General features: G+C 36.4%; 4 protein-coding genes and 2 pseudogenes across 4 annotated transcripts; 4 read left to right on the forward strand and 2 right to left on the reverse strand.

The window, feature by feature from the left end:
• The first annotated feature begins 4752 nt into the window (after window positions 1-4752).
• LOC119996149 (germin-like protein subfamily 1 member 20) lies at window positions 4753-6050 on the forward strand. The gene is made up of 2 exons (XM_038842682.1): window positions 4753-4951; window positions 5286-6050. The coding sequence occupies exons 1-2, from the start codon at window positions 4792-4794 to the stop codon at window positions 5852-5854; spliced, it is 729 nt and encodes a 242-aa protein (XP_038698610.1). The 5' UTR covers window positions 4753-4791; the 3' UTR covers window positions 5855-6050.
• LOC119996889 lies at window positions 5857-7658 on the forward strand (annotated as a pseudogene).
• A 5211-nt stretch (window positions 7659-12869) lies between these two features.
• LOC119996482 (germin-like protein subfamily 1 member 17) lies at window positions 12870-13907 on the reverse strand. The gene is made up of 2 exons (XM_038843129.1): window positions 13747-13907; window positions 12870-13585 (listed from the first exon to the last, which is right to left on the reverse strand). The coding sequence occupies exons 1-2, from the start codon at window positions 13871-13873 to the stop codon at window positions 13035-13037; spliced, it is 678 nt and encodes a 225-aa protein (XP_038699057.1). The 5' UTR covers window positions 13874-13907; the 3' UTR covers window positions 12870-13034.
• Window positions 13908-15303: 1396 nt separating this feature from the next.
• On the forward strand, window positions 15304-16165 carry LOC119996890 (germin-like protein subfamily 1 member 16). Its single transcript, XM_038843668.1, has 2 exons — window positions 15304-15433; window positions 15579-16165. The coding sequence occupies exons 1-2, from the start codon at window positions 15304-15306 to the stop codon at window positions 16118-16120; spliced, it is 672 nt and encodes a 223-aa protein (XP_038699596.1). The 3' UTR covers window positions 16121-16165.
• Window positions 16166-19184: 3019 nt separating this feature from the next.
• Window positions 19185-19873, reverse strand: LOC119997704 (annotated as a pseudogene).
• A 2812-nt stretch (window positions 19874-22685) lies between these two features.
• Window positions 22686-23397, forward strand: LOC119996891 (germin-like protein subfamily 1 member 16). The gene is made up of 2 exons (XM_038843669.1): window positions 22686-22702; window positions 22857-23397. The coding sequence occupies exons 1-2, from the start codon at window positions 22686-22688 to the stop codon at window positions 23395-23397; spliced, it is 558 nt and encodes a 185-aa protein (XP_038699597.1).
• The last annotated feature ends 69 nt before the right edge of the window (window positions 23398-23466 follow it).

Genomic DNA, 23466 nt, shown 5'->3' on the forward strand with positions numbered 1-23466 from the left:
TGTCATACTTCTTTTGAATATCATAATATTATATCACAGGGCATTTGGTTGATATCTATAGGACGGAATGAAGGTGGGATGAGGGTGAGAATCACTCATTCCACCATTTATAATTCTAGCTCATGTTTTATTTTATGGTGTGAGAGTAAAAATTCCAAGATATAGAAATTAATTATGCGAGAAAAAATAGACTAAAAGAACATAGAATTTTTAACATGGTGCAATAATTTGTCTATGCCCACGAGAGAAGAACAGCCAGAGAATTTCACTATAGAACTGGAAAATTTACAAACATACTCGCCACTCAACCATTCACTTTACCCTTTGTATCCCCTATGACGTAGAATGGTCTGTGGAAAAGTTCCTTGAGAAGTTGAAACGTGTTCAAAGGAAGCCAAATCGAAATCGGAATTGAAGTTGTTGTTTTTGGAAATTAAAGTTTTAGTTTCCAACTTTGATAAGGAAACACACGAGAGAATCAAAAGTTATGGACGGTCAAAGTTTGAAATTAAAACTTTAATTCCAAAAAACAACAACTTCAATTCCGATTTCGATTTGGATTCCTTCGAACATGTTCCAACTTCTCAAGGAACTCTTCCTTTGACCGTTCTACGTCATTCCCCTCCACTTGGAAAGAACTCGACCCCGAGTTATGATTTGACTAAAAAGAGTTGTCTTCACCATGATACTCAAAGAAAGTTGATCCTTTGAAGTCTTTGAGTCCATTGGTTGACTTTGTATTCTTCCATCCCAAAGAAACAAGTATTTCGAATAATACAATTTGTTCAATATGCTCATGAGCTCAACAAATTCCATAAAATTTGGATGACCCAAATTCGTAGTTCTCAACATCAACTCCTTGACAATCTCTAATATTGAAGAGCTAATAATGAAATTAGAATTCTCAATCCCAATAAAATCAACATATTGCATCTCACACTTTGTTGCCAAATTTATAGAATTTTGAGATTGGTGAATAATATGGCTTTCAATTGAATCTGCATCTTCAATTGAATCTGGATCTTCAATCACAACAATTTTGTCATTATGGTGCATAAATTTTTGTCTAACTTCTTCTTCTATCAAAACTTCTATAAAATCACTAGAACATGTATCCTCCTCGGGCTCTTGTGAGATTTGATTAGTTTCAATTCCTTTGGCTAATTGAGAATATTTTGAATTTTCTTCATACAATATCCCACCTTCATCAAATTTCAAATCATCATCACCATACACATTATCCACGGATTCCTCCATGAGGTCGTGATGTGCTGGTTGGGGCACCTATCTACCACGGTTCGCTTGTGGATTCCGTCGATTGACAGCTGCTCGGCCATCAGGGAGATCTTGTGCCACATCACGAGCATCTACCCTTGTTGTCTGTTCACTCTGGCCAACGTTGACTAGCAATTCGCCAAGGATACGCAGAACTTCAGCCACCTGTTGCCTTTGTTGGGCCATTTGTTGCCTTTGTTGGGTCATCTGTTCTGTCATATGTTGCCTATACTCATCAAACACGGTCCATAGATCATCTATCCCTTGACCAGCGTCGTTGGGATTGCGATTCCGTTCTGTGTTAGACATATCTGACAGGAAAACAACCTGTTTCGATACCACCTGACACAGTGCGGAAACTAGAACATTTGAATTCGTTCACGACGAAATCAAGAAACTTGGAATCCACCAAGAACAATTGAGAAAACCTCAAGGAATTTTATTAATAAAACTAAATTGTATCAATTACAAATGTTTATGAGACTATTTATAGACTGACAAAACAATCAAACCCTTATTGGACTCCTAATTAAACTAGAATTGAAAAATTGGAAACATAAAACGTGCAGGAAACTTAATTAACTTCGTTGGACACCAAAACGATGCCTTTTGATTTCCTTCCAATTCCAAACTTTAGGTCTTCAAAATCAGTCCTTGGAAACATATTATAATAAGGACACACATGAGGGAATCAAAAGTTATGGACGGTCAAAGTTTGAAATTGAAACTTTAATTCCCAAAAACAGCAACTTCAATTCCGATTTCGATTTGGATTCCTTCGAACATGTTCCAACTTCTCAAGGAACTCTTCCTTTGACTGTTCTACGTCATTCCCCTCCACTTGGAAAGAACTCGACCCCGAGTTATGATTTGAATTCCTGACGCAGTACGAAAGCTAAGCCACTTGAATTCGTTCACGATGAAATCAAGAAACTTGGAATCCACCAAGAACAATTGAGAAAACCTCAAGGAATTTTATTAATAAAACTGAATTGTATCAATTACAAACGTTTATGAGACTATTTATAGACTGACAAAACAATCAAACCCTTATTGGACTCCTAATTAAACTAGAATTGGAAAATTGGAAACATAAAACGTGCAAGAAACTTAATTAACTTCGTTGGACACCAAAACGATGCCTTTTTTATTTCCTTCCAATTCCAAACTTTAGGTCTTCAAAATCAGTCCTCGGAAACATATTATAATAAGGAAACACACGAGGAATCAAAAGTTATGGACGGTCAAAGTTTGAAATTGAAACTTCAATTCCCAAAAACAGCAACTTCAATTCCAATTTCGATTTGGATTCCTTCGAACATGTTCCAACTTCTCAAGGAACTCTTCCTTTGACCGTTCTACGTCACCCTACACCCAACACAATCCACTCACAACTATGAAATGGATTAGTGCTAAAGAAAAATGGAAGAAAAACAAATTGTGTTATGAAGTGGAATAGTGCTAAAGAAAAATGGAAGAAAAACAAATTGTGTTATGAAGTGGAATAGTGCTAAAGAAAAATGGCAGAAATACAAATTGCTAAAACATTTATGGATGAAATACATTCACTAATGAATAATTCCAAGTCAACTACAAGTGGTTAGAAACGACCACCTCTTGCACTTGTTTTCATGAGAATATTTTCACGAGTGGTGTTCTCTTTGTAGAAAGCCAAAGATTGATACATACTACGTACAACATCATCAAATAAGGTTGCATCATACACCCAAGCCACTAGTTGAAATGATAAGGATGATGTATTGATATCACCCTAATGATCAAGGTTTGAATCCCCCTCCCCGTCTTAAAACAAAAAATTGCATTATAATTATTTATGAACATAATATACTATCGTAATTATTTATTTTAGATAGTTTTTATTATCATAAATTTTCTTTTATCGAGTTAATCGCGACGTATTTTTGGAGCTTGAGATTTGATGATGACTTCTTAGGTGTAGGATCCCGCACTTTATTTAAAGTGCGTAATTCATCTAACATCATTCATGTGTGGGCCCTATCACATGTGAGGGGCACACTTACACATAATGAATGGGGTTAGATGGATCCCTCATTTTAAATAAAATGAGGGATTCCTCACTTGAGAATTTTTGGAGATTTGATTACTAACATTTATTGTGAATTGGTAACTTTACTTGAACATATTTTTAATATTATGTATTTACCAATTACCCTTAACAAAAGGAAAAAAATATACATTTGGTCCCTCAACTATACCCTTAATTTCATTTTTGTCCTTAAATTTTTTTTTCTCTTAAAATTGTCCCTCAATTATTCAAATGTAGCCCGTTCGTCCCTCAAATGATTCTGACATCAGAAAAATCAAACGTGGCATCTCAATTAGTGTAATTCTTACACCTGTCATCGCACTATACTTAAATTTTACACCTGTCATCTCACAAGATCCCCCAAAATACCCAACTCTTCAAAATCCCCAAACAATTTTGTTATATAGTTTAAGCTCTAAAGTGTTAGACATTAATAGTTTAAGGATGATATTGTTTACTTTTGTCAAAGTTTGTCAACTAAGATTACTCTGATATGCCAAATAGATGCCACATTGGATTTTTCTCATTACTCTCTCACTTGAAGGACGAAATAGATACGCTTCAACTAGGGGTATAGTTGAGGAGCCAAATGTTATATTTTGCCATTAACAAAATCGTTGTTTCATACTGTTGATAACCTTATACTAATTGGATTCTTCATGTTTATGCGAATAACACAATTGCGGGGAAAAGGCCTCGAATTAGTAACATAAGGCTCCATTTGAAGTTTCGTATTCCTTTGTTTGTTATAAGCTATACATTGTATAAGTTAGGGATAGTGACTATCTTTTTCCGGTATTTGAGTCTTTTATGTTTAAGGGCGTATGCTATAAGAACTACACTATCCTTAGTTTGAATAAAATTATACCAAGTTCTAGGTGATACAAGTTTAGATAAAGGATAATTTAAATGGTCGTTAGATGATTATGACTAAATAACTAAAACATAATAAAAATTAAAATATCTGAAAAATAATAAGAATTAAAAAATCTAAAAAAAAACTTGGAAGTTTGGGAGAGAAAAAAAAGTGAAGTTGTATTCTACTTTTATATATATATAGATTAAAATGACTTAGCAACTCAAAAGAGTCTCATTAGAGGACGAAAGGAATAAAGGATCTTGCTTTGACTATGAAAATACATATATTTGAAGTGTCGATGTTGCATATATATATATATATATATATATATATATATATATATATATATATATATATGAGATAGGTTATTAGAAAAATTGAGCTAGTAACTCAAATGGTTCAAGTAATTAGAAAAATTGAGTTAGCAACTCAAATGGTTCAAGTAATGACAATTTTACATTTTAATATATGGAAAGCCAATTTTTAAGATTTAAGCTTTGACTGACATGAGGTGTTCTCCATCACTATAAATACAACCATTGAAGAGCACTAACCCTCATCACCAAGTATAACTTCTTACAGTGCTACAATGGAGAGAGTAAATACTGTTGCAAGTATGAGAGTTGCTACTCATCATTTCCTAATTATAGCTTTTGTTCTACTGGCTTTGGCTTCCTCACTTGCCTCTGCTTATGATCCAAGCCCTCTTCAGGACTTCTGTGTTGGCGTCAATGACACAAAATATGGAGGTATATATATATGTATATTTTTATGGTTTTCAGTTTCGGTGCTGTACATAGAGAGCTTGAATGAATGATATTTGCCCTCATCCAATAGGTTAACCTATTGGGTTTTTATAGTTGAGACCCAAATTGGGTGAGAGAGGAGTCCAACCGTTGGGTGGATCTCCTCACCAACTGAGCAAATGGGTCATCTATCAAGTTGAATTGACGATGTAGTATATATGACAAAGGTTACGGGTTCAATTCTTGTATATGGGGTTAAATTGGTAATTTAATACTACTATGTCAATAACATTCATTCGTTGGAAATATTATGACTTTTCTTTTTTCATTCATGCAGTGTTTGTTAATGGGAAATTTTGCAAGGACCCGAATCTCGTCACCACAAATGACTTCGTCTTCACTGGTCTACACATTCCAGCGAACACCTCGAATCAACTCGGTTCCAATATCACTTTTGCATTAGTGGATCAATTTCTTGGAGTTAACACACTTGGGGTTGCGATGAATCGTATAGATTTTGCTCCGAATGGTGGCCTAAACCCACCTCACTACCACCCTCGTGGCTCGGAGATTCTACTTGTTCTAGAAGGCACACTTTATGCTGGCTTTGTCACATCCAACCAAGACAACAACCGCCTTTTCGCCAAAACCCTAAACCCTGGTGACCTAATAGTGTTTCCAATTGGTCTCCCTCATTTTCAATTAAATGTTGGAAACACTAGCGCGGTTGCCATTGCAGCTTTTGGCTCCCATAATCCAGGGCTTATTGTGATCGCAAATGCAGTTTTTGGATCAAATCCTCCTATTAATCCTGATGTTCTCTCCAAGGCCTTTCTACTGGAGAAATGCATCGTCGAATATCTTCAGCAACAATTCGGACCGTTACAGTCAAGATATACTGGATAATCATGAATAGCAATAATATTTGCGGCGTGGTGGATATGGAAAATAATGTAATAGGTCGCCGAGATAATGTAATAAGAGTGTGAAGCAATGTAATACGAGATCGAAATAATATAATAAATGTCTGTGTTTCATTATTCCGGATAGTGTAATAAAGTAAGATCAGGTGAAAAATATCGACAATAAGTTTTGTTGGAAAGTGTTTTACATACTGATTTTAAATATGTAATTTTTTCTGAAATCCTAAATGTTTCGAGAGAAAAAATGTATGTAATTTTTTTTCGAAACTTAACATATATTTCGAGAGATAAAATATTTTAAAGGTTAATAAGATAAGAGAAAAAGTTTTATGGATACTTAGAGATATTTGATTATGTACAATAAGTACTATCCATAAATTAAAAAAAAAATGCATAACAAAATAGTGTTCCCCCATGCAAAAGTGTGGGTATACAGTTCAGAACCATTAACACAGCACGACCAAGCTGCTCCTCTCCGGAGCCATTACCAGCCACTTCAGAACCATTAACACTAATGCCTCCGTCACCCCTAAAGACGACTACTTCGCCGCCATCAATCGCATCGCCAACGTTGTGCGCTGCGAGGTCCACCCTGAACGCACTCTCAACAAGCTCGATATCCCCGTGACCTCCGAGCTTGTCTTCCGCGTCCTCCGCGCCTGCTCCAATTCCCCCTCGGAGTCCCTCCGCTTCTTTCACTGGGCCCGATCACACTACTCCCCAACCTCACTCGAATTCGAAGAGCTCATCAAGATCCTCGCTTGTCACCGTAAGTATTCTTCAATGTGGTCCATGATCGACCACAAGAAGAAGCATCAAAACGAAAATTGCCCTTTTCAGCTTTCGCCTAGCACTGTCAGTTTCATCATCGAACAGTTTGGGAAACACGGCCAGATCGACCGGGCCGTGCAGATATTCAACAAGTGCCAATATTTGAATTTCCAGCAAACTGTTGATGTTTACAATTCCCTGTTATTGGCTCTGTGTGAGGTGAGATTGTTTAATGGTGCCTACGCATTGATAAGGAGGATGATCAGGAAGGGTGTGGAGCCTGACAAGACGACCTATGCCACTCTCGTGAACGCATGGTGTTCGACAGGTAAACTCAGAGAGGCTCAAGAGTTTCTAAAGGAGATGAGCAAAAAAGGGTTCAACCCTCCTGTTCGTGGGCGTGATTTATTGATTGAAGGTTTGTTAGATGCTGGTTATCTAGAGTCTGCGAAGGATATGGTGAGGAAGATGACTAAACAAGGGTTTGTACCTGATATAAATACCTTTAATTCTTTGATTGAAGCAATCTGTAAATCCGGGGAGATTGAATTTTGTGTTGATATGTACCATAGTGTGTGTAAATTGGGTCTTTTCCCCGATATCAATACTTACAAGATATTGATTCCTTCGTTTTCAAAGTTGGGTAGAATTGACGAGGCGTTCAGGCTTCTTCACAATTCAATTGGGGACGGACATAAGCCATTCCCGAGTTTGTATGCACCAATAATTAAGGGCATGTGTAGGAGTGGGCAGTTTGATGGTGCATTTAGCTTTTTTGGTGAGTGAAGGTTAAGGGTCATTGCCCTAATAGACCAGTTTACACTATGCTGGTAACAATGTGTGGGAGAGGAGGGAGGTTTATTGATGCTGCAAACTATTTGGTGGAGATGACAGAGATGGGCTTGACGCTTGTTTCTCGGTGCTTTGACATGGTCACTAATGGACTGAAGAATTGTGCGAAGCATGATCTGGCTAAGAAGATGGAGCATCTAGAAATCAACCTTCGAGGTGTTTAATTTTGTGCTAGGCTTGGTAAATTTGTGATGGGAATGACTTCAAGATATGGTGTGTACAACATTTGATCTTGACGGCTGACATTGGTTCTTCCGGTATGATATGGAGGTAACTATGGAGAGTTGGTTTTTTTTTTTGTGATTCCCTATGCTCTTCGTGCATTAATCACATGGTTCTTAATGCAAGACTTCTAACCATTGTCAACTCCTTTGTCCATTCTTGCTGTCATATTATCAGTATAATTGTGATGCAGAAGTAAAAACAAGAGAAGTTAAGCACAAAAGAGTTGATGCTCAGTTAGAGCTGGTCTGGAATTAGCCATAGAAGAACAATCAACTAAGCCATTATAGCTACATACATTATGATAAGGGAATTAATTGATGAAATGCTAGCTTCTTGTCAACTTTTATCTCCCTACCATTTTATGCATTATAAAAACATATGCTACACTTGATCCTGTATTTCGGATCCATTGTGGCCTTTTAGAGTCATAATTAGATGGAACTTAAACTGTCACTTAGATTGGTAGAGATTTTACTTCCTGATGCTCACAACAAGTTTTCAGAAAGAGCAGCATGAAGAAGCTCTTTTTTTATGACATATATGAATGTACTGACTTGGCGTTCCTTTTTTCATATAGAGCTGTTTCTTAATGGCTTGCCAATGCTCCTTATTGCTGGAAGAAGCTTCTCAAATATTAGATGTAGGAAGTTGGATAATACATTTGAATGAAGTTGGTAATCATTAAATTTACTGGTTTTCAGGGCGCATCCTCCTACTGTAGGGAGTGGAGACGGGGTATTGAAGCACTAGTCTGCTGGTAGGAGAACTCTAAAAATTTGCTGACTTGTTGAATGACTATTGACATACTAAACGAGCACTTATTGAAGTATATGGACAGAGAGTACAATATGTCGCAGGGAGAAGGAAACTGTTGGGAATTTTCAAGTTTTGAGATTCAAGGTTAAAATTCAGAGTTCATTGTTCTGTATTGATTGGGAAGGAAGGTAAATATTGGTCACTCGTAACTGTGGAATGGTCAGAATAAGGACCTTACAGCAAAGACTTGACTAAGACATTCTCATTTGATGGCTCATACAAGGAAGTACAGGACCTTCAAAGGTGGTGCTTAATGGGAAGCACTATTAAAACCCCCCTACTTTAAACCCCCTATCTTAGACCCCCTTTTTGTCATGTCATGCTAACATATATATATATATATATATATATATAACTTTTCAATTATATCTATCTATCAATTGTAGATAGGTATCCATTGTATATTCTCTGTATAGGATAGAGAATCTAGACAGAGAATATATTCTCTGTCCTAATATATTCTCTGTATAGTACAGAGAATATTCTCTGTCTGTACATGTGTACGCATATGTCTATAAATTGAGAAGAGTTTGCAGAGTATTTTAAGAAACTGCAAGAGATAGCAGTGGTGTGTGAGAGAAAAACGAGAGAGAGTCTTAAAGTAGTATGTTTTTGAGATAAAAAGAGAGTGAACCTATTGTGGATATGGATTACTTGAATGATATTTTCGACTACCACTTGTCCAGTTGTTCAAGTGAACAGGTAAATACATATACTGATGTAAATTATATTGTTGTTTTTTTGTAAATACTCAGTGGAAATTATATTGTTCGTAGGGTGATTTTATCTCAACCGAAATAAAGCAAGAAGACGAACATGCAAACAAGATGGTCGATAATATCAAAGTTAACGATAGATGGGAATTTGAAATTGATATGGTATAATGTTTTAATCAATCAAAATATGAGCTTTTTTGTTATGTTGAATGAATATTCATAAATTTCTAATAAGAACTAATACATTATCAGGTGTTCAAATCGCGACAATCGATGATCGAGTGGGTTCAACAAACTGGACACAAATTGGGATATATCATCATCATTTATAGATCAGATATTGGTGGGTTCGGTAAAAAACACAGATTACAATTCAAATGTGATCGCGGTGGCAATTACCAGAGCAGGAAACCCTCAACGAAACAGACTGGCACCAAAAAAATAGAATGTCCGTTCAAATTTAGAGGGAGGAAAATGAAGCTAGACGATGATTGGATGTTGGAGGTGGTGTGTGCGGAGCATAATCATGATCCTGCATTATATATGGAGGGACATCCATACCCCGGTAGGCTTTCTAAATCTGAAATTCAAATTATGGTTGACATGTCTGCACAAAATGCCAAGTCACGGGACATATTGGCGGAGTTGAAAAAGCGAGAACCGAACAACGTGAGCACCATCAGAACCATATATAATGCATGCAAGATGCACAGGACCTCTGAGAGATCGGGTCAATCACAAATGCAAGTTGTGTTCTCATTCCTCAACGACCAAGAATACGTTTTCGATTATCGAGCAAACCAAGCAACCAATGAGCTCGAAGATTTGTTCTTCGCACATCCTGGCTCGCTAGATCGATTGCGTGCATTCCCACACGTATTGTTGATGGATGCGACATATCAGACCAACAGGTATGGGTTGCCTCTCCTTGAAATTGTTGGTGTTACCTCAACTAGTCAAACTTTTTGCATAGCGTTCGCATATTTACACTCAGAAAAAGAGCTCAGTTATACTTGGACTTTGGAATGTTTGCGATCTGCAATGCATGGATGCACAAGCCAACGAGTTATCGTTACGGATAGAGAGTTGGGGCCGATGAAAGCCTGTGCTCAGGTATTTCCCGAGACTTTGAAACTACTCTGTAGATGGCATATCTATCAAAGTATTTTAACCAAATGCAAGCCATCAATGCAAGACAATAGAGTTTGGAATGCATTTTACCGAATGTGGACTACGGTGATCGAGTTTGAAAATGAAAACGCGTACATGAGTAATATGGCACGCCTTCAAATAGTCTTACAGAAGTTTCCAACAGTGATGAAATATCTGAAAGATGTGTGGCTGACACCATATAAAGAGATGTTTGTATCTGCCTGGACATACAGAAATTTACATTTTGGGAACCACACAACTAATAGGGTCGAGAGTCAGTATGCCAAGCTGAAAAGATACTTGTGCTCGTCACAGTCAGACTTGGAGAGATCCATGTCATGGATTCATCAGGTTGTCTTGTCTCAGGACATAACTATCAAAGCTAGCATTGAGAGAAGTCGAACCATCATCCAACACCGATTCAATATACCGCACCTTCGGGATTTATGTGGTTTTGTTTCAATCGAGGCGTTGAATTTGATGTTGATTGAGTTTGAGCGATCAAAAGATGTTGGATTGTTACGAGTGTTGGTGGCTACTTTTTTCTTTGTGGATGGACGCCCTCTAGTGTTGGTCTTAACAGTCGCTTCACGAAGAGAAGTTGATGAAGGTCTGAATATTTCCCTCGATTTCCTTAGCCAACTGACTTTTACATGTCTTGGCTGCTACTTGAAATGTTCTGTGAACATTTGTACATCAGCGTTACAGTCAATGTCATCCTCTTCAATCGACTGACATTGCATTAGATCAAGCTTTCTCCAAAATTTATCAATGGCATCAAGCGGTACAATATGACCTTCGCTCACGTACATGGCTTGTTCGTGAGCACACGGTAGTCCATGGCTCCTATAAAGGTGACATCCGCATTTGTAAGCAATTTGTCCAACATCTTTTGATCGCTCAAACTCAATCAACATCAAATTCAATGCCTCGATTGAAACAAAACCACATAAATCCCGAAGGTGCGGTATATTGAATCGGTGTTGGATGATGGTTCGACTTCTCTCAACGCTAGCTTTGATAGCTATGTCCTGAGACAAGATAACCTGATGAATCCATGACATGGATCTCTCCAAGTCTGACTATGACGAGCACAAATATCTTTTCAGCTTGGCATGCTGACTCTCAACCCTATTAGTTGTGTGGTTCCCGAAATGCAGATATCTGTCTGTCTAGGCAGATACAAACATCTCTTTATATGGTGTCAGCCACACATCTTTCAGATATTTCATCACTGCCGAGAACTTCCGTAAGACTACTTGAAGGCGTGCCATATTACTCATGTACGCGTTTTCATTTTCAGACTCGATCACCGTAGTCCACATGCGGTAAAATGCATTCCAAACTCTATTGTCTTGCATTGATGGCTTGCATTTGGTTAAAATACTTTGATAGATATGCCATCTACAGAGTAGTTTCGAAGCCTCGGGAAATACCTGAGCACAGGCTTTCATCAGCCCCAACTCTCTATCCATAACGATAACTCGTGAGCTAGTGCATCCATGCATTGCAGATTGCAAACATTCCAAAGCCCAAGTATAACTGGGCTCTTTTTTTGAGTGTAAATATGCGAACGCTATGCAAAAAGTCTGAGTAGTTGAGGAAAGACCAACAATTTCAAGGAGAGGCAACCCATACCTGTTGGTCTGATATGTCGCATCCATCAACAATACGTGTGGGAATGCACGCAATCGATCTATCGAGCCAGGATGTGCGAATAACTAATCTTCGAGCTCATTGGTTGCATGGTTTGCTCGACATGTCAACCATAATTTGAATTTCAGATTCAGAAGCTGACCGGGTTATGGATGTCCCTCCATATATAATGCAGGATCATGATTATGCTCTGCACACACCACCTCCAACATTCAATCATCGTCTAGCTTCATTTTTCTCCCTCTCAATTTGAACGGACATTCTATTTTTTTGGTGCCAGTCTGTTTCGTTGAGGGTTTCTTGCTCTGGTAATTGTCACCGTGATCACATTTGAATTGTAATATGTATTTTTTACCGAACCCACTAATATCTGATCTATAAATGATGATGATATAAAAAGATTAAAAAAAGAGATTTAGAAACTGCTATTTTCTTGCTTGATTTCATATAATTTTGTGTGTGTGTTTGTGTATTATGGATATTGGAAGAGAGATTTAGAAACTACTCAATGTTTTCCTTACCATGTCATTTTTGTGATATAAAAAATATAATGACATTGGCATCGTTTGACTTACAATAGTATACAAGCAAATCCCAAACTAAAATCTTGGTAGCAATAATAAAAAAGATCGACTATACCAAACCATTAATTAATTATTTCAAGTATCTATATAATCGTCAACGGAGCTTTTATCCCAAATTTTTGGGTTGAGTAAATGAGTATGAGAAAATTAATCATCATCATCCAAAGTTTTATCATAAAAATTTTGGGTTGACTACATTAGTATAAGAAAATCAACAACGAGAATTCACTAAGTGTATTCATTTCCGCCAAACATTTATTATGGTGAATTTAAAACAAAACATAACATAAATTGGTTCTAGTGAACCAAACATTGATAGAGGCACACAAGCAACCTCTTTATTTGTAAACAACTATATCATAACCACCACAATGAAATACAGTTCTAATTGTTAATTAGTCGAGAACTTTTTTTGAAGATCCTCCACTATATTCTTGTCTAGTTGAAAGGCTTTAGTGAGAACATCAGGGTTGATTAGTGGATCTGAACCAAATATTGCATCTGCAATTGTAATCACACCAAAGTTTTGGCTGCTCAATCCTGCAAAAGCCACTGCAGCTGTGTTCCCAATATTGAATTGGAAGTGAATCATACCGATTGGAAACACAAACACATCTCCTGGGTTTAGGATTTTGGTGAAAAGGCGATTACCATCTGCGTTGGAAGTGACAAATCCGACATAAAGTGTTCCTTCGATGACTACAAGGACTTCTGTGCCGCGAGGGTGAGTGTGAGGTGGGTTTAGGCCACCATATGGTGCATAGTCAATGCGAACCAGGGCTACGCCGAGGGTGTTAAGTCCTGGTAGTTCCTTGACACTAACAGCAGTGACATTAGAACCAACACGATTTGAGACGTTTCCTGGAATGTTGAGACCGGGTTTAAAGAAATCGTTTGCATTGACGAGCTTCGGGTCCTTGCAGAACTTTCCATTCACAAACACTACATAAAAGAAATGTTGTGATCAATACAATCTCACATATATACTATTGAAATCAAACCCTGAAAGGCTGAAACTGTACGAGCTGAGGTACTAATCAAAATCAAACCAAGACTAATTAAGCTACCATAACATAGAACAATAATATATATGATATGCATACCAGCATCATTAGGTTCATCGATGGCGACACAGAAGTCTTGAAGAGGGCTTGGATCGAAGGCGGAGACAAGTGAAGCGGCCAAAGCCAAGAGGAGAAAAGGTACCAAGAGAGGAGAAGCACCTTTCATTGTGGTGATGTTTGGTCAAGAGTATGTATTGTTTGGAGGTGTGGGAAAGCAATCTTTCATGGGGTGTATTTATAGATGGAAGTCACTGAGGCCAAGTCTCTGTAAAACTTCATCCCAACAAGGACTAGGAAGTTTTTTATATATAAAAAAGAACCATTCTTCAACTGCTACACACATCACACATGTAGTTGGTAATTAATGGATGGTTTTTCTTCCTATGATTAGGTCAATGGACTCAAACAAAATCAATTCCTTAAGACAAAGTATTTGAACTCTAATTTTACGAAGACACGCATGTAGATTCTAGGTTACGCGTGTGCAAGTACTTGAAATCTAATAAATTGTAGAGCCCCAGATCCGTTTCATCGACTCTTCTTTACCAAGACATACATGCGCAAGTTTTTCTCTAATTTTCTTATCCACGCTCCACATCAAACTTGTATTATTTTAATTTCAACGAATTCACCTATTCATATGCATAGGTCCATACGTCCCATGGATGAGCCAAAAGATACTCTACATATATATCATACGCACAAAGTTGGACGCTAGGGATCGGCTTGTTTAAGTAGTAGTACTCTATAAATAAAGTTTTAGTTTAAACCAAGAAGGGGAAGGAGGCCTATGGCTATATATTACATACCCTTGTTACAATACGTGTTTTGTGCTATATTACGAGTGCGAGTTCATGAATTTATTCAATACACATCCAAGAAATCGATAATGATTGTGGATGAATACTCATATAAAAAAATTACTTTGTAGATCATTAGACCAGAGCAAGAAACCTTGGGTTGACTAAAGCAAAATATAATTAATTGTTTTATCCCAAGCAAGTAGACAGTTGTTAGATATGAACAAGTTGCAGGATTTCATAAACAATGTAATGATCTCTTGTTTTTGGTTTTTTTTTTTTTTTTCTATGAATTTATGTAACCGACTCCAAACAATTTTAGAGAAGTTTCGGATGATGATATAGGGGAAATAATCAAACAAAATGACCAATTCCTTAAGACCAAGTATAAGAAAATTCCTTAGATTAGTTTTATCATCTAAAAACTATATCATATGTCTGGAAAATCTTTGTATATATACGTGTAGATATATATGTATACGATCCGGGCCGGCGAGTCATCGTCGGAATTTTTAGATGTAATCAATTTAATTAGCACAAATTGATTGAACTGTTAAAACAAAGGCATTGACTAAACCATCTGAAGAATAAATTTATATCATCTATGTGTGTAGCAGTTGAAGAATGCTTCTAATGAAATATAAAAACATGCATAAATATATGGACTTGGGGAATCTTACAGACTTGGTCATTCATCTTCCATCTATAAATAGATACTATGCAAGACTGCTTATCCACACCCATCAAATAGTATTCTTTGAAGAAATATCAAAATTTGAAGCTTTCAATAAACACAATGAAAGGTGCAGTTTCTTCTCTCTGGGTACCTTTTGTCCTCTTGGCTTTGGCCTCTTCGCTTGGCTCGGCCTTCGATCCAAGCCTTCTTCAAGACTTCTGTGTCGCCATCAATGAAACTAATGATGCTGGTATGCATACCATATATATTGTTGTTCTATGTTATGGCAGCTTAATTAGTCTTGGTTTGATTTTGATTAGTACCTCGTACAGTTTCAGGGTTTGATTTCAATAGTATATATGTGAGATTGTATTGATCACATTTCTTTTATGCAGTATTTGTGAATGGAAAGTTCTGCAAGGACCCGAAGCTCGTCAATGCAAACGATTTCTTTTTATCTGGTCTCAACGTTCCAGGAGACGTCTCAAATGCTGTCGGTTCTAATGTCACTACTGTTAGTGTCAATCAACTACCAGGACTCAACACACTCGGTGTAGCCCTAGTTCGAATTGACTATGCACCGTACGGTGGCCTAAACCCACCTCATATTCACCCTCGCGGCACAGAAATCCTTGTAGTCTTGGAAGGAACACTTTATGTCGGATTTGTCACATCCAACGCGGATGGTAATCGCCTTTTCATCAAAACCCTAAACCCAGGAGACGTGTTTGTGTTTCCTATCGGTATGATTCACTTCCAACTCAATATTGGGAAGACACCTGCTGTGGCTTTTGCAGGATTGAGCAGCCAAAACTTTGGTTTGATTACAATTGCAAATGCAGTATTTGGTTCGAATCCACCAATCAATCCTGATGTTCTCACTAAGGCCTTTCAACTAGACAAGAACATAGTGGAGTATCTTCAGAAAAAGTTCTAGACTAACAATTAAAATTGTATTAATTTCATTGTGGATGTTATGATATATGGTTGTTTGCAAATAATGAGGTTGCAATTGTGTGCCTCTATAAATGTTTGGTTTACTAGAAACAATTTCTGTTATGTTTTGTTTTTAAGTTAAAAATAAATGTTTAGTGGAAATGAATACACTTAGTGGATTCTCGTCGTTGATTTTCTCATACTCATTTAACCGATCCAAATTTTTTGTGATAAAAGTTTGGATGATAATGACTGATTTTTTCAAACTCATTTAGCCAACCCAAAAAATTTGGAAAAAAACTCGGATGATGATGATATAGATGCTTGAAATAATTAATTAAGGGTTTGGTATAGTCAATCTTTTTTATTATTGCTACCAAGATTTTAGTTTGGGATTTGCTTGTGTAAAGTTGTAAGTCAAACATGTCAATGTCGTTATATTTTTTTTTTCCAGTAAATAGATTTAAGTTTATCGTAGGCAAATCTTATATTCAATAATTAGATCTTCAAAAATGTCAAGGATCCCAATCATCCCAGTAATTCATTTTGTTATTGATGAAAGTGTAGGGGTCCATAAAACCTGGTGATTGAATCAAAAAGTGACATACTGACATGTATCATTGGGATGACTGAGATCCTATTTATGGAGATCTCTATCACTTATGTTAGATATTATACCGGTAACTAATCTAATTATAGAAAATAACAACATCCAATTACTAAAAACAAAGATTGATGTACCGAACAATATGATCCAACGACACCAATATCATTTGACTGAAAAACATGCATTTTGATGTTATTTATAATTTAATAACGGTATTATATACAATGAACCTTCCCTTCATGGCTTAAACTAAAACTTTATTTTGGAATGAGCTTCTAACCTAACTGGTTAGAAGGTAGCCTTCCATTTGAGAAAGTCGCGAGTTCGGTTCTTGCATAACATCATATATGGAGTTATCATGTGTTTGCTTGACAGACATGAGTTTACTCAGTATACATTCAAAGGGTAGTGTTATAATGAGCGGACGAAACCAAAAAATAACGCCTCACGTGTGAAATTATGTAAGATCTCTTAAAAATCCATGGTGGATTTCCTTATCATTAAAAAAAAAAACTATAATTTTATTTCATAGAGCACTACTAGAGTAATTCCATGCATCAAGCCTTCGTGTCCGTGTACAAAATTTGCAGGAGACAGTAGAACAGCAGTTCTTACGCTCGGTGGTTCTTTTATCGAAATATGCGATTTGGCCACAAGCGTTTAGCCTATTTTCATAAACAGTTCTTTCTTTTTTTGTGTGCAGAATTCAATTGTTAAAACTACAAGAGTCGTTAATGCAATTAAATAAAACTTTGAGGGAACTGTTTTATCGAAATATCCAATTCGGCTACAAGAGTTTAGTCTATTTGCATTAACGCCTTTAAGGCTTTTATTTGTGCGGCTAAATTCAATTATTAAAACTACAAGAGGTGTTAATGCAATTAAATAAAACTTTTGAGGGGATTGATTATATAGTAATGGATGTAGATATAACTTGAATAAAGATTCTCTAGCCTATGACAGGTTCTGTAATCTCCCTCCTACTGTTAAAGGTTTGCTCCAAATGGATAGGTTGGGGATCCCAGCTTTTCATATTAGAAAATAGGTTTCCAGTGGTTTTTCTGCTTGGTGTTGTTTGGTTGGTTATGTCATTGTTGTGTTTTTTGTTCTTGTTGCCGAGGTCAGGTTCATGCCCCCCTCGTTTCTTGTAAGCCATCGAAGAGAGGCTTTTTCTCTTCCTTGATTAATAAAATTCCGGGCTAAGCCCTTTTTTTAAAAAAAAAAAAAACAAAAAAAAAAACTTGAATAATATCAACTCTCTAATTTTCTCTTAAAACTGTAGAGAGAGTCGTCTTTTTTTTTTTGAAAGACTGAAACCAGAAAAAACCTAGTCGTTCTCTATGGTTTTCTCTGAAACCAGAGAGGAACTGTGCTAAGTCCCTCTGTAACACATGGGTGGTTTGTTATGTTCTGCTCAAGTATGGCGACTTTTGTTATTCACCGGAAGAATTTTTCGCTCACGGAACAAAAGGAATCGGTGTTATATATATATGTTATGGTAGTCATTTGGAATTCCTTCAGAAGAAGGTTGAGTTTAGTTTGATGGGTCGCATGTTCATTGATCACACAATTTCGAAAGACGCCTTCCTTCCTTACAGGCAATCTCTTTTCCAATCAGAATCGAAATCACAAGCCGCCTTCCTCGTAGACAGTCTCTTCTCCGATCCATCACCAGGAGGGTGTTGCGGATTCTGCACCTACGACGGTTACTCCTAAAATAACCGTCCCTAGGAATTCGGATGGGGAAAGTCGGGTCTCTAACCATCAAGAGCAACTTGTCAATGGAAATAACTGTCAACTGGAGAGTGGGGTCCTTTCTAACAGCCACGGTTTGGGGGATAATTCTGACATTGACAAACCAATGTCTTCCTGACTATATGTCATTTTTGTAATATAAAAAGATTATAAAAAGACTGTTATTTTTATTGCTTGATTTTATATAATTGTATATATAAATATATATTATGGATATTGCAAGCAATTAACATAGATTGATTATGATAATTGAGGTCATACGAGAAATTTTTATATGATTGCATGAGACATGCAACAAAATTAAACTTTTGAGTGCTCTCGTTGTGCGTGCACAAAAATTTTTTATCTGACCACACTTTTGAATGATACTAAATCTCGGTGGGCTATAGTGGTCATGCTCAAATGGCATTGGTATCGTTTGATCATATTTTCACTAAATTGGTCTTGTTCTCAGTAAGTGAATGTTGTAATTTGCCGTGAATTGACATTGAACTCTTTGACCCACAACAGCACACAATTACAAATCTCGACCTGAATCTTGGTAGCAATAATGAGAAAAAGATTGACTATATATAGCAAACTCTTAGTTAATTATTTCAAGTATCTATATCAAAACTTAAAACATAGCACAAATTGGTTCTAGTGAACTGGACATTAATGACAGAGGCCCACAATGAAACACAATTCTAATTGTCAGTCTAGTCTAGAACTGTTTCTGAAGATACTCCACTATGTTCTTGTCTAGTTGAAAGGCCTTAGTGAGAACATCAGGATTAATTGGTGGATCCGAACCAAACACTGCATTTGCAATTGTAATCAGACCAAAATTTCGGCTGCTCAATCCTGCAAAAGTCACTGCAGCTCTCTTCCCAATATTGAGTTGGAAGTGAATCATATCGATTGGAAACGTTAAACACATTTCCTGGGTTTAGGATTTTGGCGAAAAGGCGATTACCATCCGCGTTGGATGTCACAAATTCGACATAAAGTGTTCCTTCTAGGACTACAAGGATTTCTGTGCGGCAAGGGTGGGTGTGAGTCCTGGTAGTTGATTGACACTAACAACAATGACATTAGAACCAACATCATTTGAGACGTTTCCTGGGATATGGAGACCGGATAAAAAGAAATCGTTTGCGTTGACGAGCTCCAGGTCCTTGCAGAACTTTCCTTTCACAAACACTGCATAAAAGAAATGTTGTGATCAATGATTCAATACGATCTATCAAAACCTAGTACAAAGTAAGAGTATATATGCATATATACCAGCATCCTTAGGTCATCAATGGCGACACAGAAGTCTTGAAGAGGGCTTGGATCGAAGGCCGAGCCAAGCGAGGAGGCCCAAGCCAAGAGAACAAAAGATACTAAGAGAGGAGAAGCACCTTTCATTGTGTAGATTGAAAGCTTCAAATTTTGATATTTCTTCAAAGAGTACGTCTTGGTGGGTGTGGATAAGCAATTTTGCATGGGATATATTTATAGATAGAGGATGAATGCATGACCAAGTCTGTAAAATTCCCCAAGTCCATATATTTACGTATGTTTTTATACTTCATCAGAAGCATTCTTCAATTGCTACACACACAGTTGATATACTTAATAATTTCTTCTTCAAATGGTTAAGTCAATACCCTTTTGTTTTAACAGTTCAATCAATTGTGCTAATTAAATTGATTGCATCTAACAATTCAACCATTACTTGCCGGCCCTGCTCGGCTGATTGTATACATATCTACATGTATATATACAAAGATTTTCTAGACACATGATATAGTTTTTAGATGATAAAACTAATCTAAGGCATTTTCTAAAATAGTTTGGAGTCGGTTACATAAATTCATAGGAAAAAAAAAAAACAAGAGACCATTACATTGTTCATGAAATCTTGCAACTAGCTTGTTCATATTTAACAACTTTCTACTTGCTTGGGATAGAGCAATTAATTATATTTTGCTTTAATTTAGTCAACAAAAAGTTTCTTGCCCTGGTCTAATGATCTACAAAGTATTTTTTTTTATATGAGAATTAATCCAAAATCATTATCTTTTGGTTGTGTATTGGATAAATTCATGAACTCAGCATAATTATGCACAAACCACGTATTGTAACAAGCCTATCCCCAGCATCCGAACTTTGTATCATATGTAAGAGTATGTGTTTGGCTGGATGCATTTGAACTATGCGTATGAATAGGTGAATTCTTTGAAGTTAAAATACATAGTTCGATATAGAGTTCAAAAACATGTATGTGTGGATACAAAATTAGAGAAAAACTTGCATATGTGTGTCTAGGTAGAGAAATGGATGAAACGGATCCGAGGTTCAGCAATTTTCAGAGTGTACGATTCCCATTTAATGATTTGTGAGGTGTGTTAAACCACATTAAATTTTTGTATTTTTTCCAACCGACTTATTCTCCACTATCAGATGCAAATTATAGACTATGGTGAATTCCAGAGTTTCCTCATTCGGATGAAACATATATTCTGCATCTAACAAATCAAACCTAATTTTCTACTTTAATTTCAACTGTATTAGGAAAAAAATTCAGAGGACACATATTGTTATAATGGATATATTCATAAGAATTATGTGGAGCTAATGTTAGCAAGACTTGGTGCGACTTAAAAAACAACACCTAGTGAAAACAAGACTAGAAGAATGAGGATTAATTAACTAGAGTAGTTAGTGAACACCATTTCATAACCCTTTTAGTTGACTGAGTAATAGACAATTGAAGGAAGAAATATGTAGTTGGTGATATGCTTCCTTAAATAAACCATATATATATATATATATATATATATATATATATATATATATATCTACACCATTGTTATTATTCACCGTCCACCGCGCACATAGGAATGAAAGAGTTGACAAGGGAATAAGGATTTGAACTTTCGGTGTTATTCGGTTCCGCGAATCCAATTTCTCAAGAATAAGAGTTTTTCTTTTACCAATAATTCTTATATTTGGTTGGTGAAATCTTTGGAATCTAGGACTCTAAGGAAAACTGCATTCCTCCCATTCTCCTTTCCTCCCAAAAAAAGAGAGGAATCATTCCTCACTCATTTTTAATCAAACACATGTATGGTCATTTTGAAAAACACATAATTTCGACAATATCCCACAATCATGTGTTTTAAATATGTCATTTTTAAATTATTTCATTTTTCATTCATTCAATCTGGTCAAATAATTTTTTTTTTACAATTTTTAATTTGGATATTCAAATTAAAATGTTATTTTTTAATTTAAATATATAATAATTGTAATTTCTATTCTAACCAAACATGGTCAAAGAAATCAATGATGTCAGGAAAGTAGTATAACAGTCTTATCTAAACATTGGCAAGGAATGAAGATGCTAGGAAAATAACTTTTTTGGCGTCCTCTTTCCATTTCCGTCTCCAAATTTGTAAACAAAACGAGCCATTAAATTCAATTTTTCATGTTTCATGTTGACACACTTGGGTTTACCAATATATGTATGGGACATTTAGTTCATAACTGAATGATTGCGACTCTCACGTGAGCATGATATGAGCATCATAATAAGTATGAGGTGAGTATGATCATGTTTGTTAGAAAATAATGGGTGAATATGAGTGTGAGAATATGTAATAAAGGTATAGTAGTATTTTGTATATTAAAACTCATTCTCCACAAGGAAGAATATTCATTCTCACTATTTTGGTGAGATTGACTATCCTCCACAAATGAGAATATATAAAAGGTGTAACGAGTTTGGGATTGCACGTCTGTTGCTGGTGTATCTTTTTTTTTTTTTTTTTTTTTTATTGTTTATGGTGTATCTATTTGATATGTCATGGATGGGAGACAGATCGAGGTGGCGAACATTTATAATTTAAACTGTTAAAACAAAATATATTGAGTGTATTGACCTAATCATATATAGGAAGAAAAATCATATATTAATTACCAACTACATGTGTGATGTGTGTAGCAGTTGGGACGAAGTTTACAGAGACTTGGCCTCAGACACTTCCATCTATAAATACACCCCATGAAAGATAGCTTCCCCACACTTCCAACCAGTACTTACTCTTGAACAAACATCACCACACAATAAAAGGTGCATCTCCTCTCTTGGTACCTTTTCTCCTCTTGGCTTTGGCCTCTCCGCTTGTCTCGGCCTTCGATCCAAGCCCTCTTCAAGACTTCTGTGTCGCCATCGATGACCCAAGGATGCTGGTATGCATATATACTCTTTCTTTTTTTTTAATGTTTTGATAGCTTATATAGTTAGTCTTGGTTTGATTTTAATTAGTACCTCGTACCGTTTTAGGGTTTGATTTCAATAGTATGAGAGATTTTAATTTATTGATCACAACATTTTTTGATGTAGTGTTTGTGAATGGAAAGTTCTGCAAGGACCCGAAGCTCGTCAATGCAAACGATTTCTTAAATCTGGTCTTAACATTCCAGGAGACGTCTCGAATGTTGTTGGTTCTAATGTCACTGCTGTTACTGTCAATGAACTACCAGGACTCAACACTCTTGGTGTAGCGCTGGTTCGAATTGACTATGCACCGTATGGTGGCCTAAACCCACCTTACACTCACCCTCGCAACACAGAAATCCGTGTAGTTCTGGAAGGAACACTTTACGTCGGATTTGTCACATCTAACGTGGATGGTAATCGCCTTTTCACTAAAATCCTAAATCCAGGAGATGTGTTTGTGTTTCCAATCGGCATGATTTACTTCCAACTCAATATTGGGAAGACAGCTGCAGTGGCTTTTGCAGGATTGAGCAGCCAAAACTTTGGTGTGATTACAATTGCCAATGCAGTATTTGGTTCAGATCCACCAATCAATCCTGATGTTCTCACTAAAGCCTTTCAACTAGACAAGAATATAGTGGAGTATCTTCAGAAAATGTTCTAGACTAACAATTACAACTGTATTTCATTGTGGACGTTACGATATAGTTGTTTACAAATAAAGAGGTTGCTT

The sequence above is a fragment of the Tripterygium wilfordii genome, chromosome 4 (assembly GCF_013401445.1).
Source record: "Tripterygium wilfordii isolate XIE 37 chromosome 4, ASM1340144v1, whole genome shotgun sequence".
NCBI classification, from domain to species: domain Eukaryota; kingdom Viridiplantae; phylum Streptophyta; class Magnoliopsida; order Celastrales; family Celastraceae; genus Tripterygium; species Tripterygium wilfordii.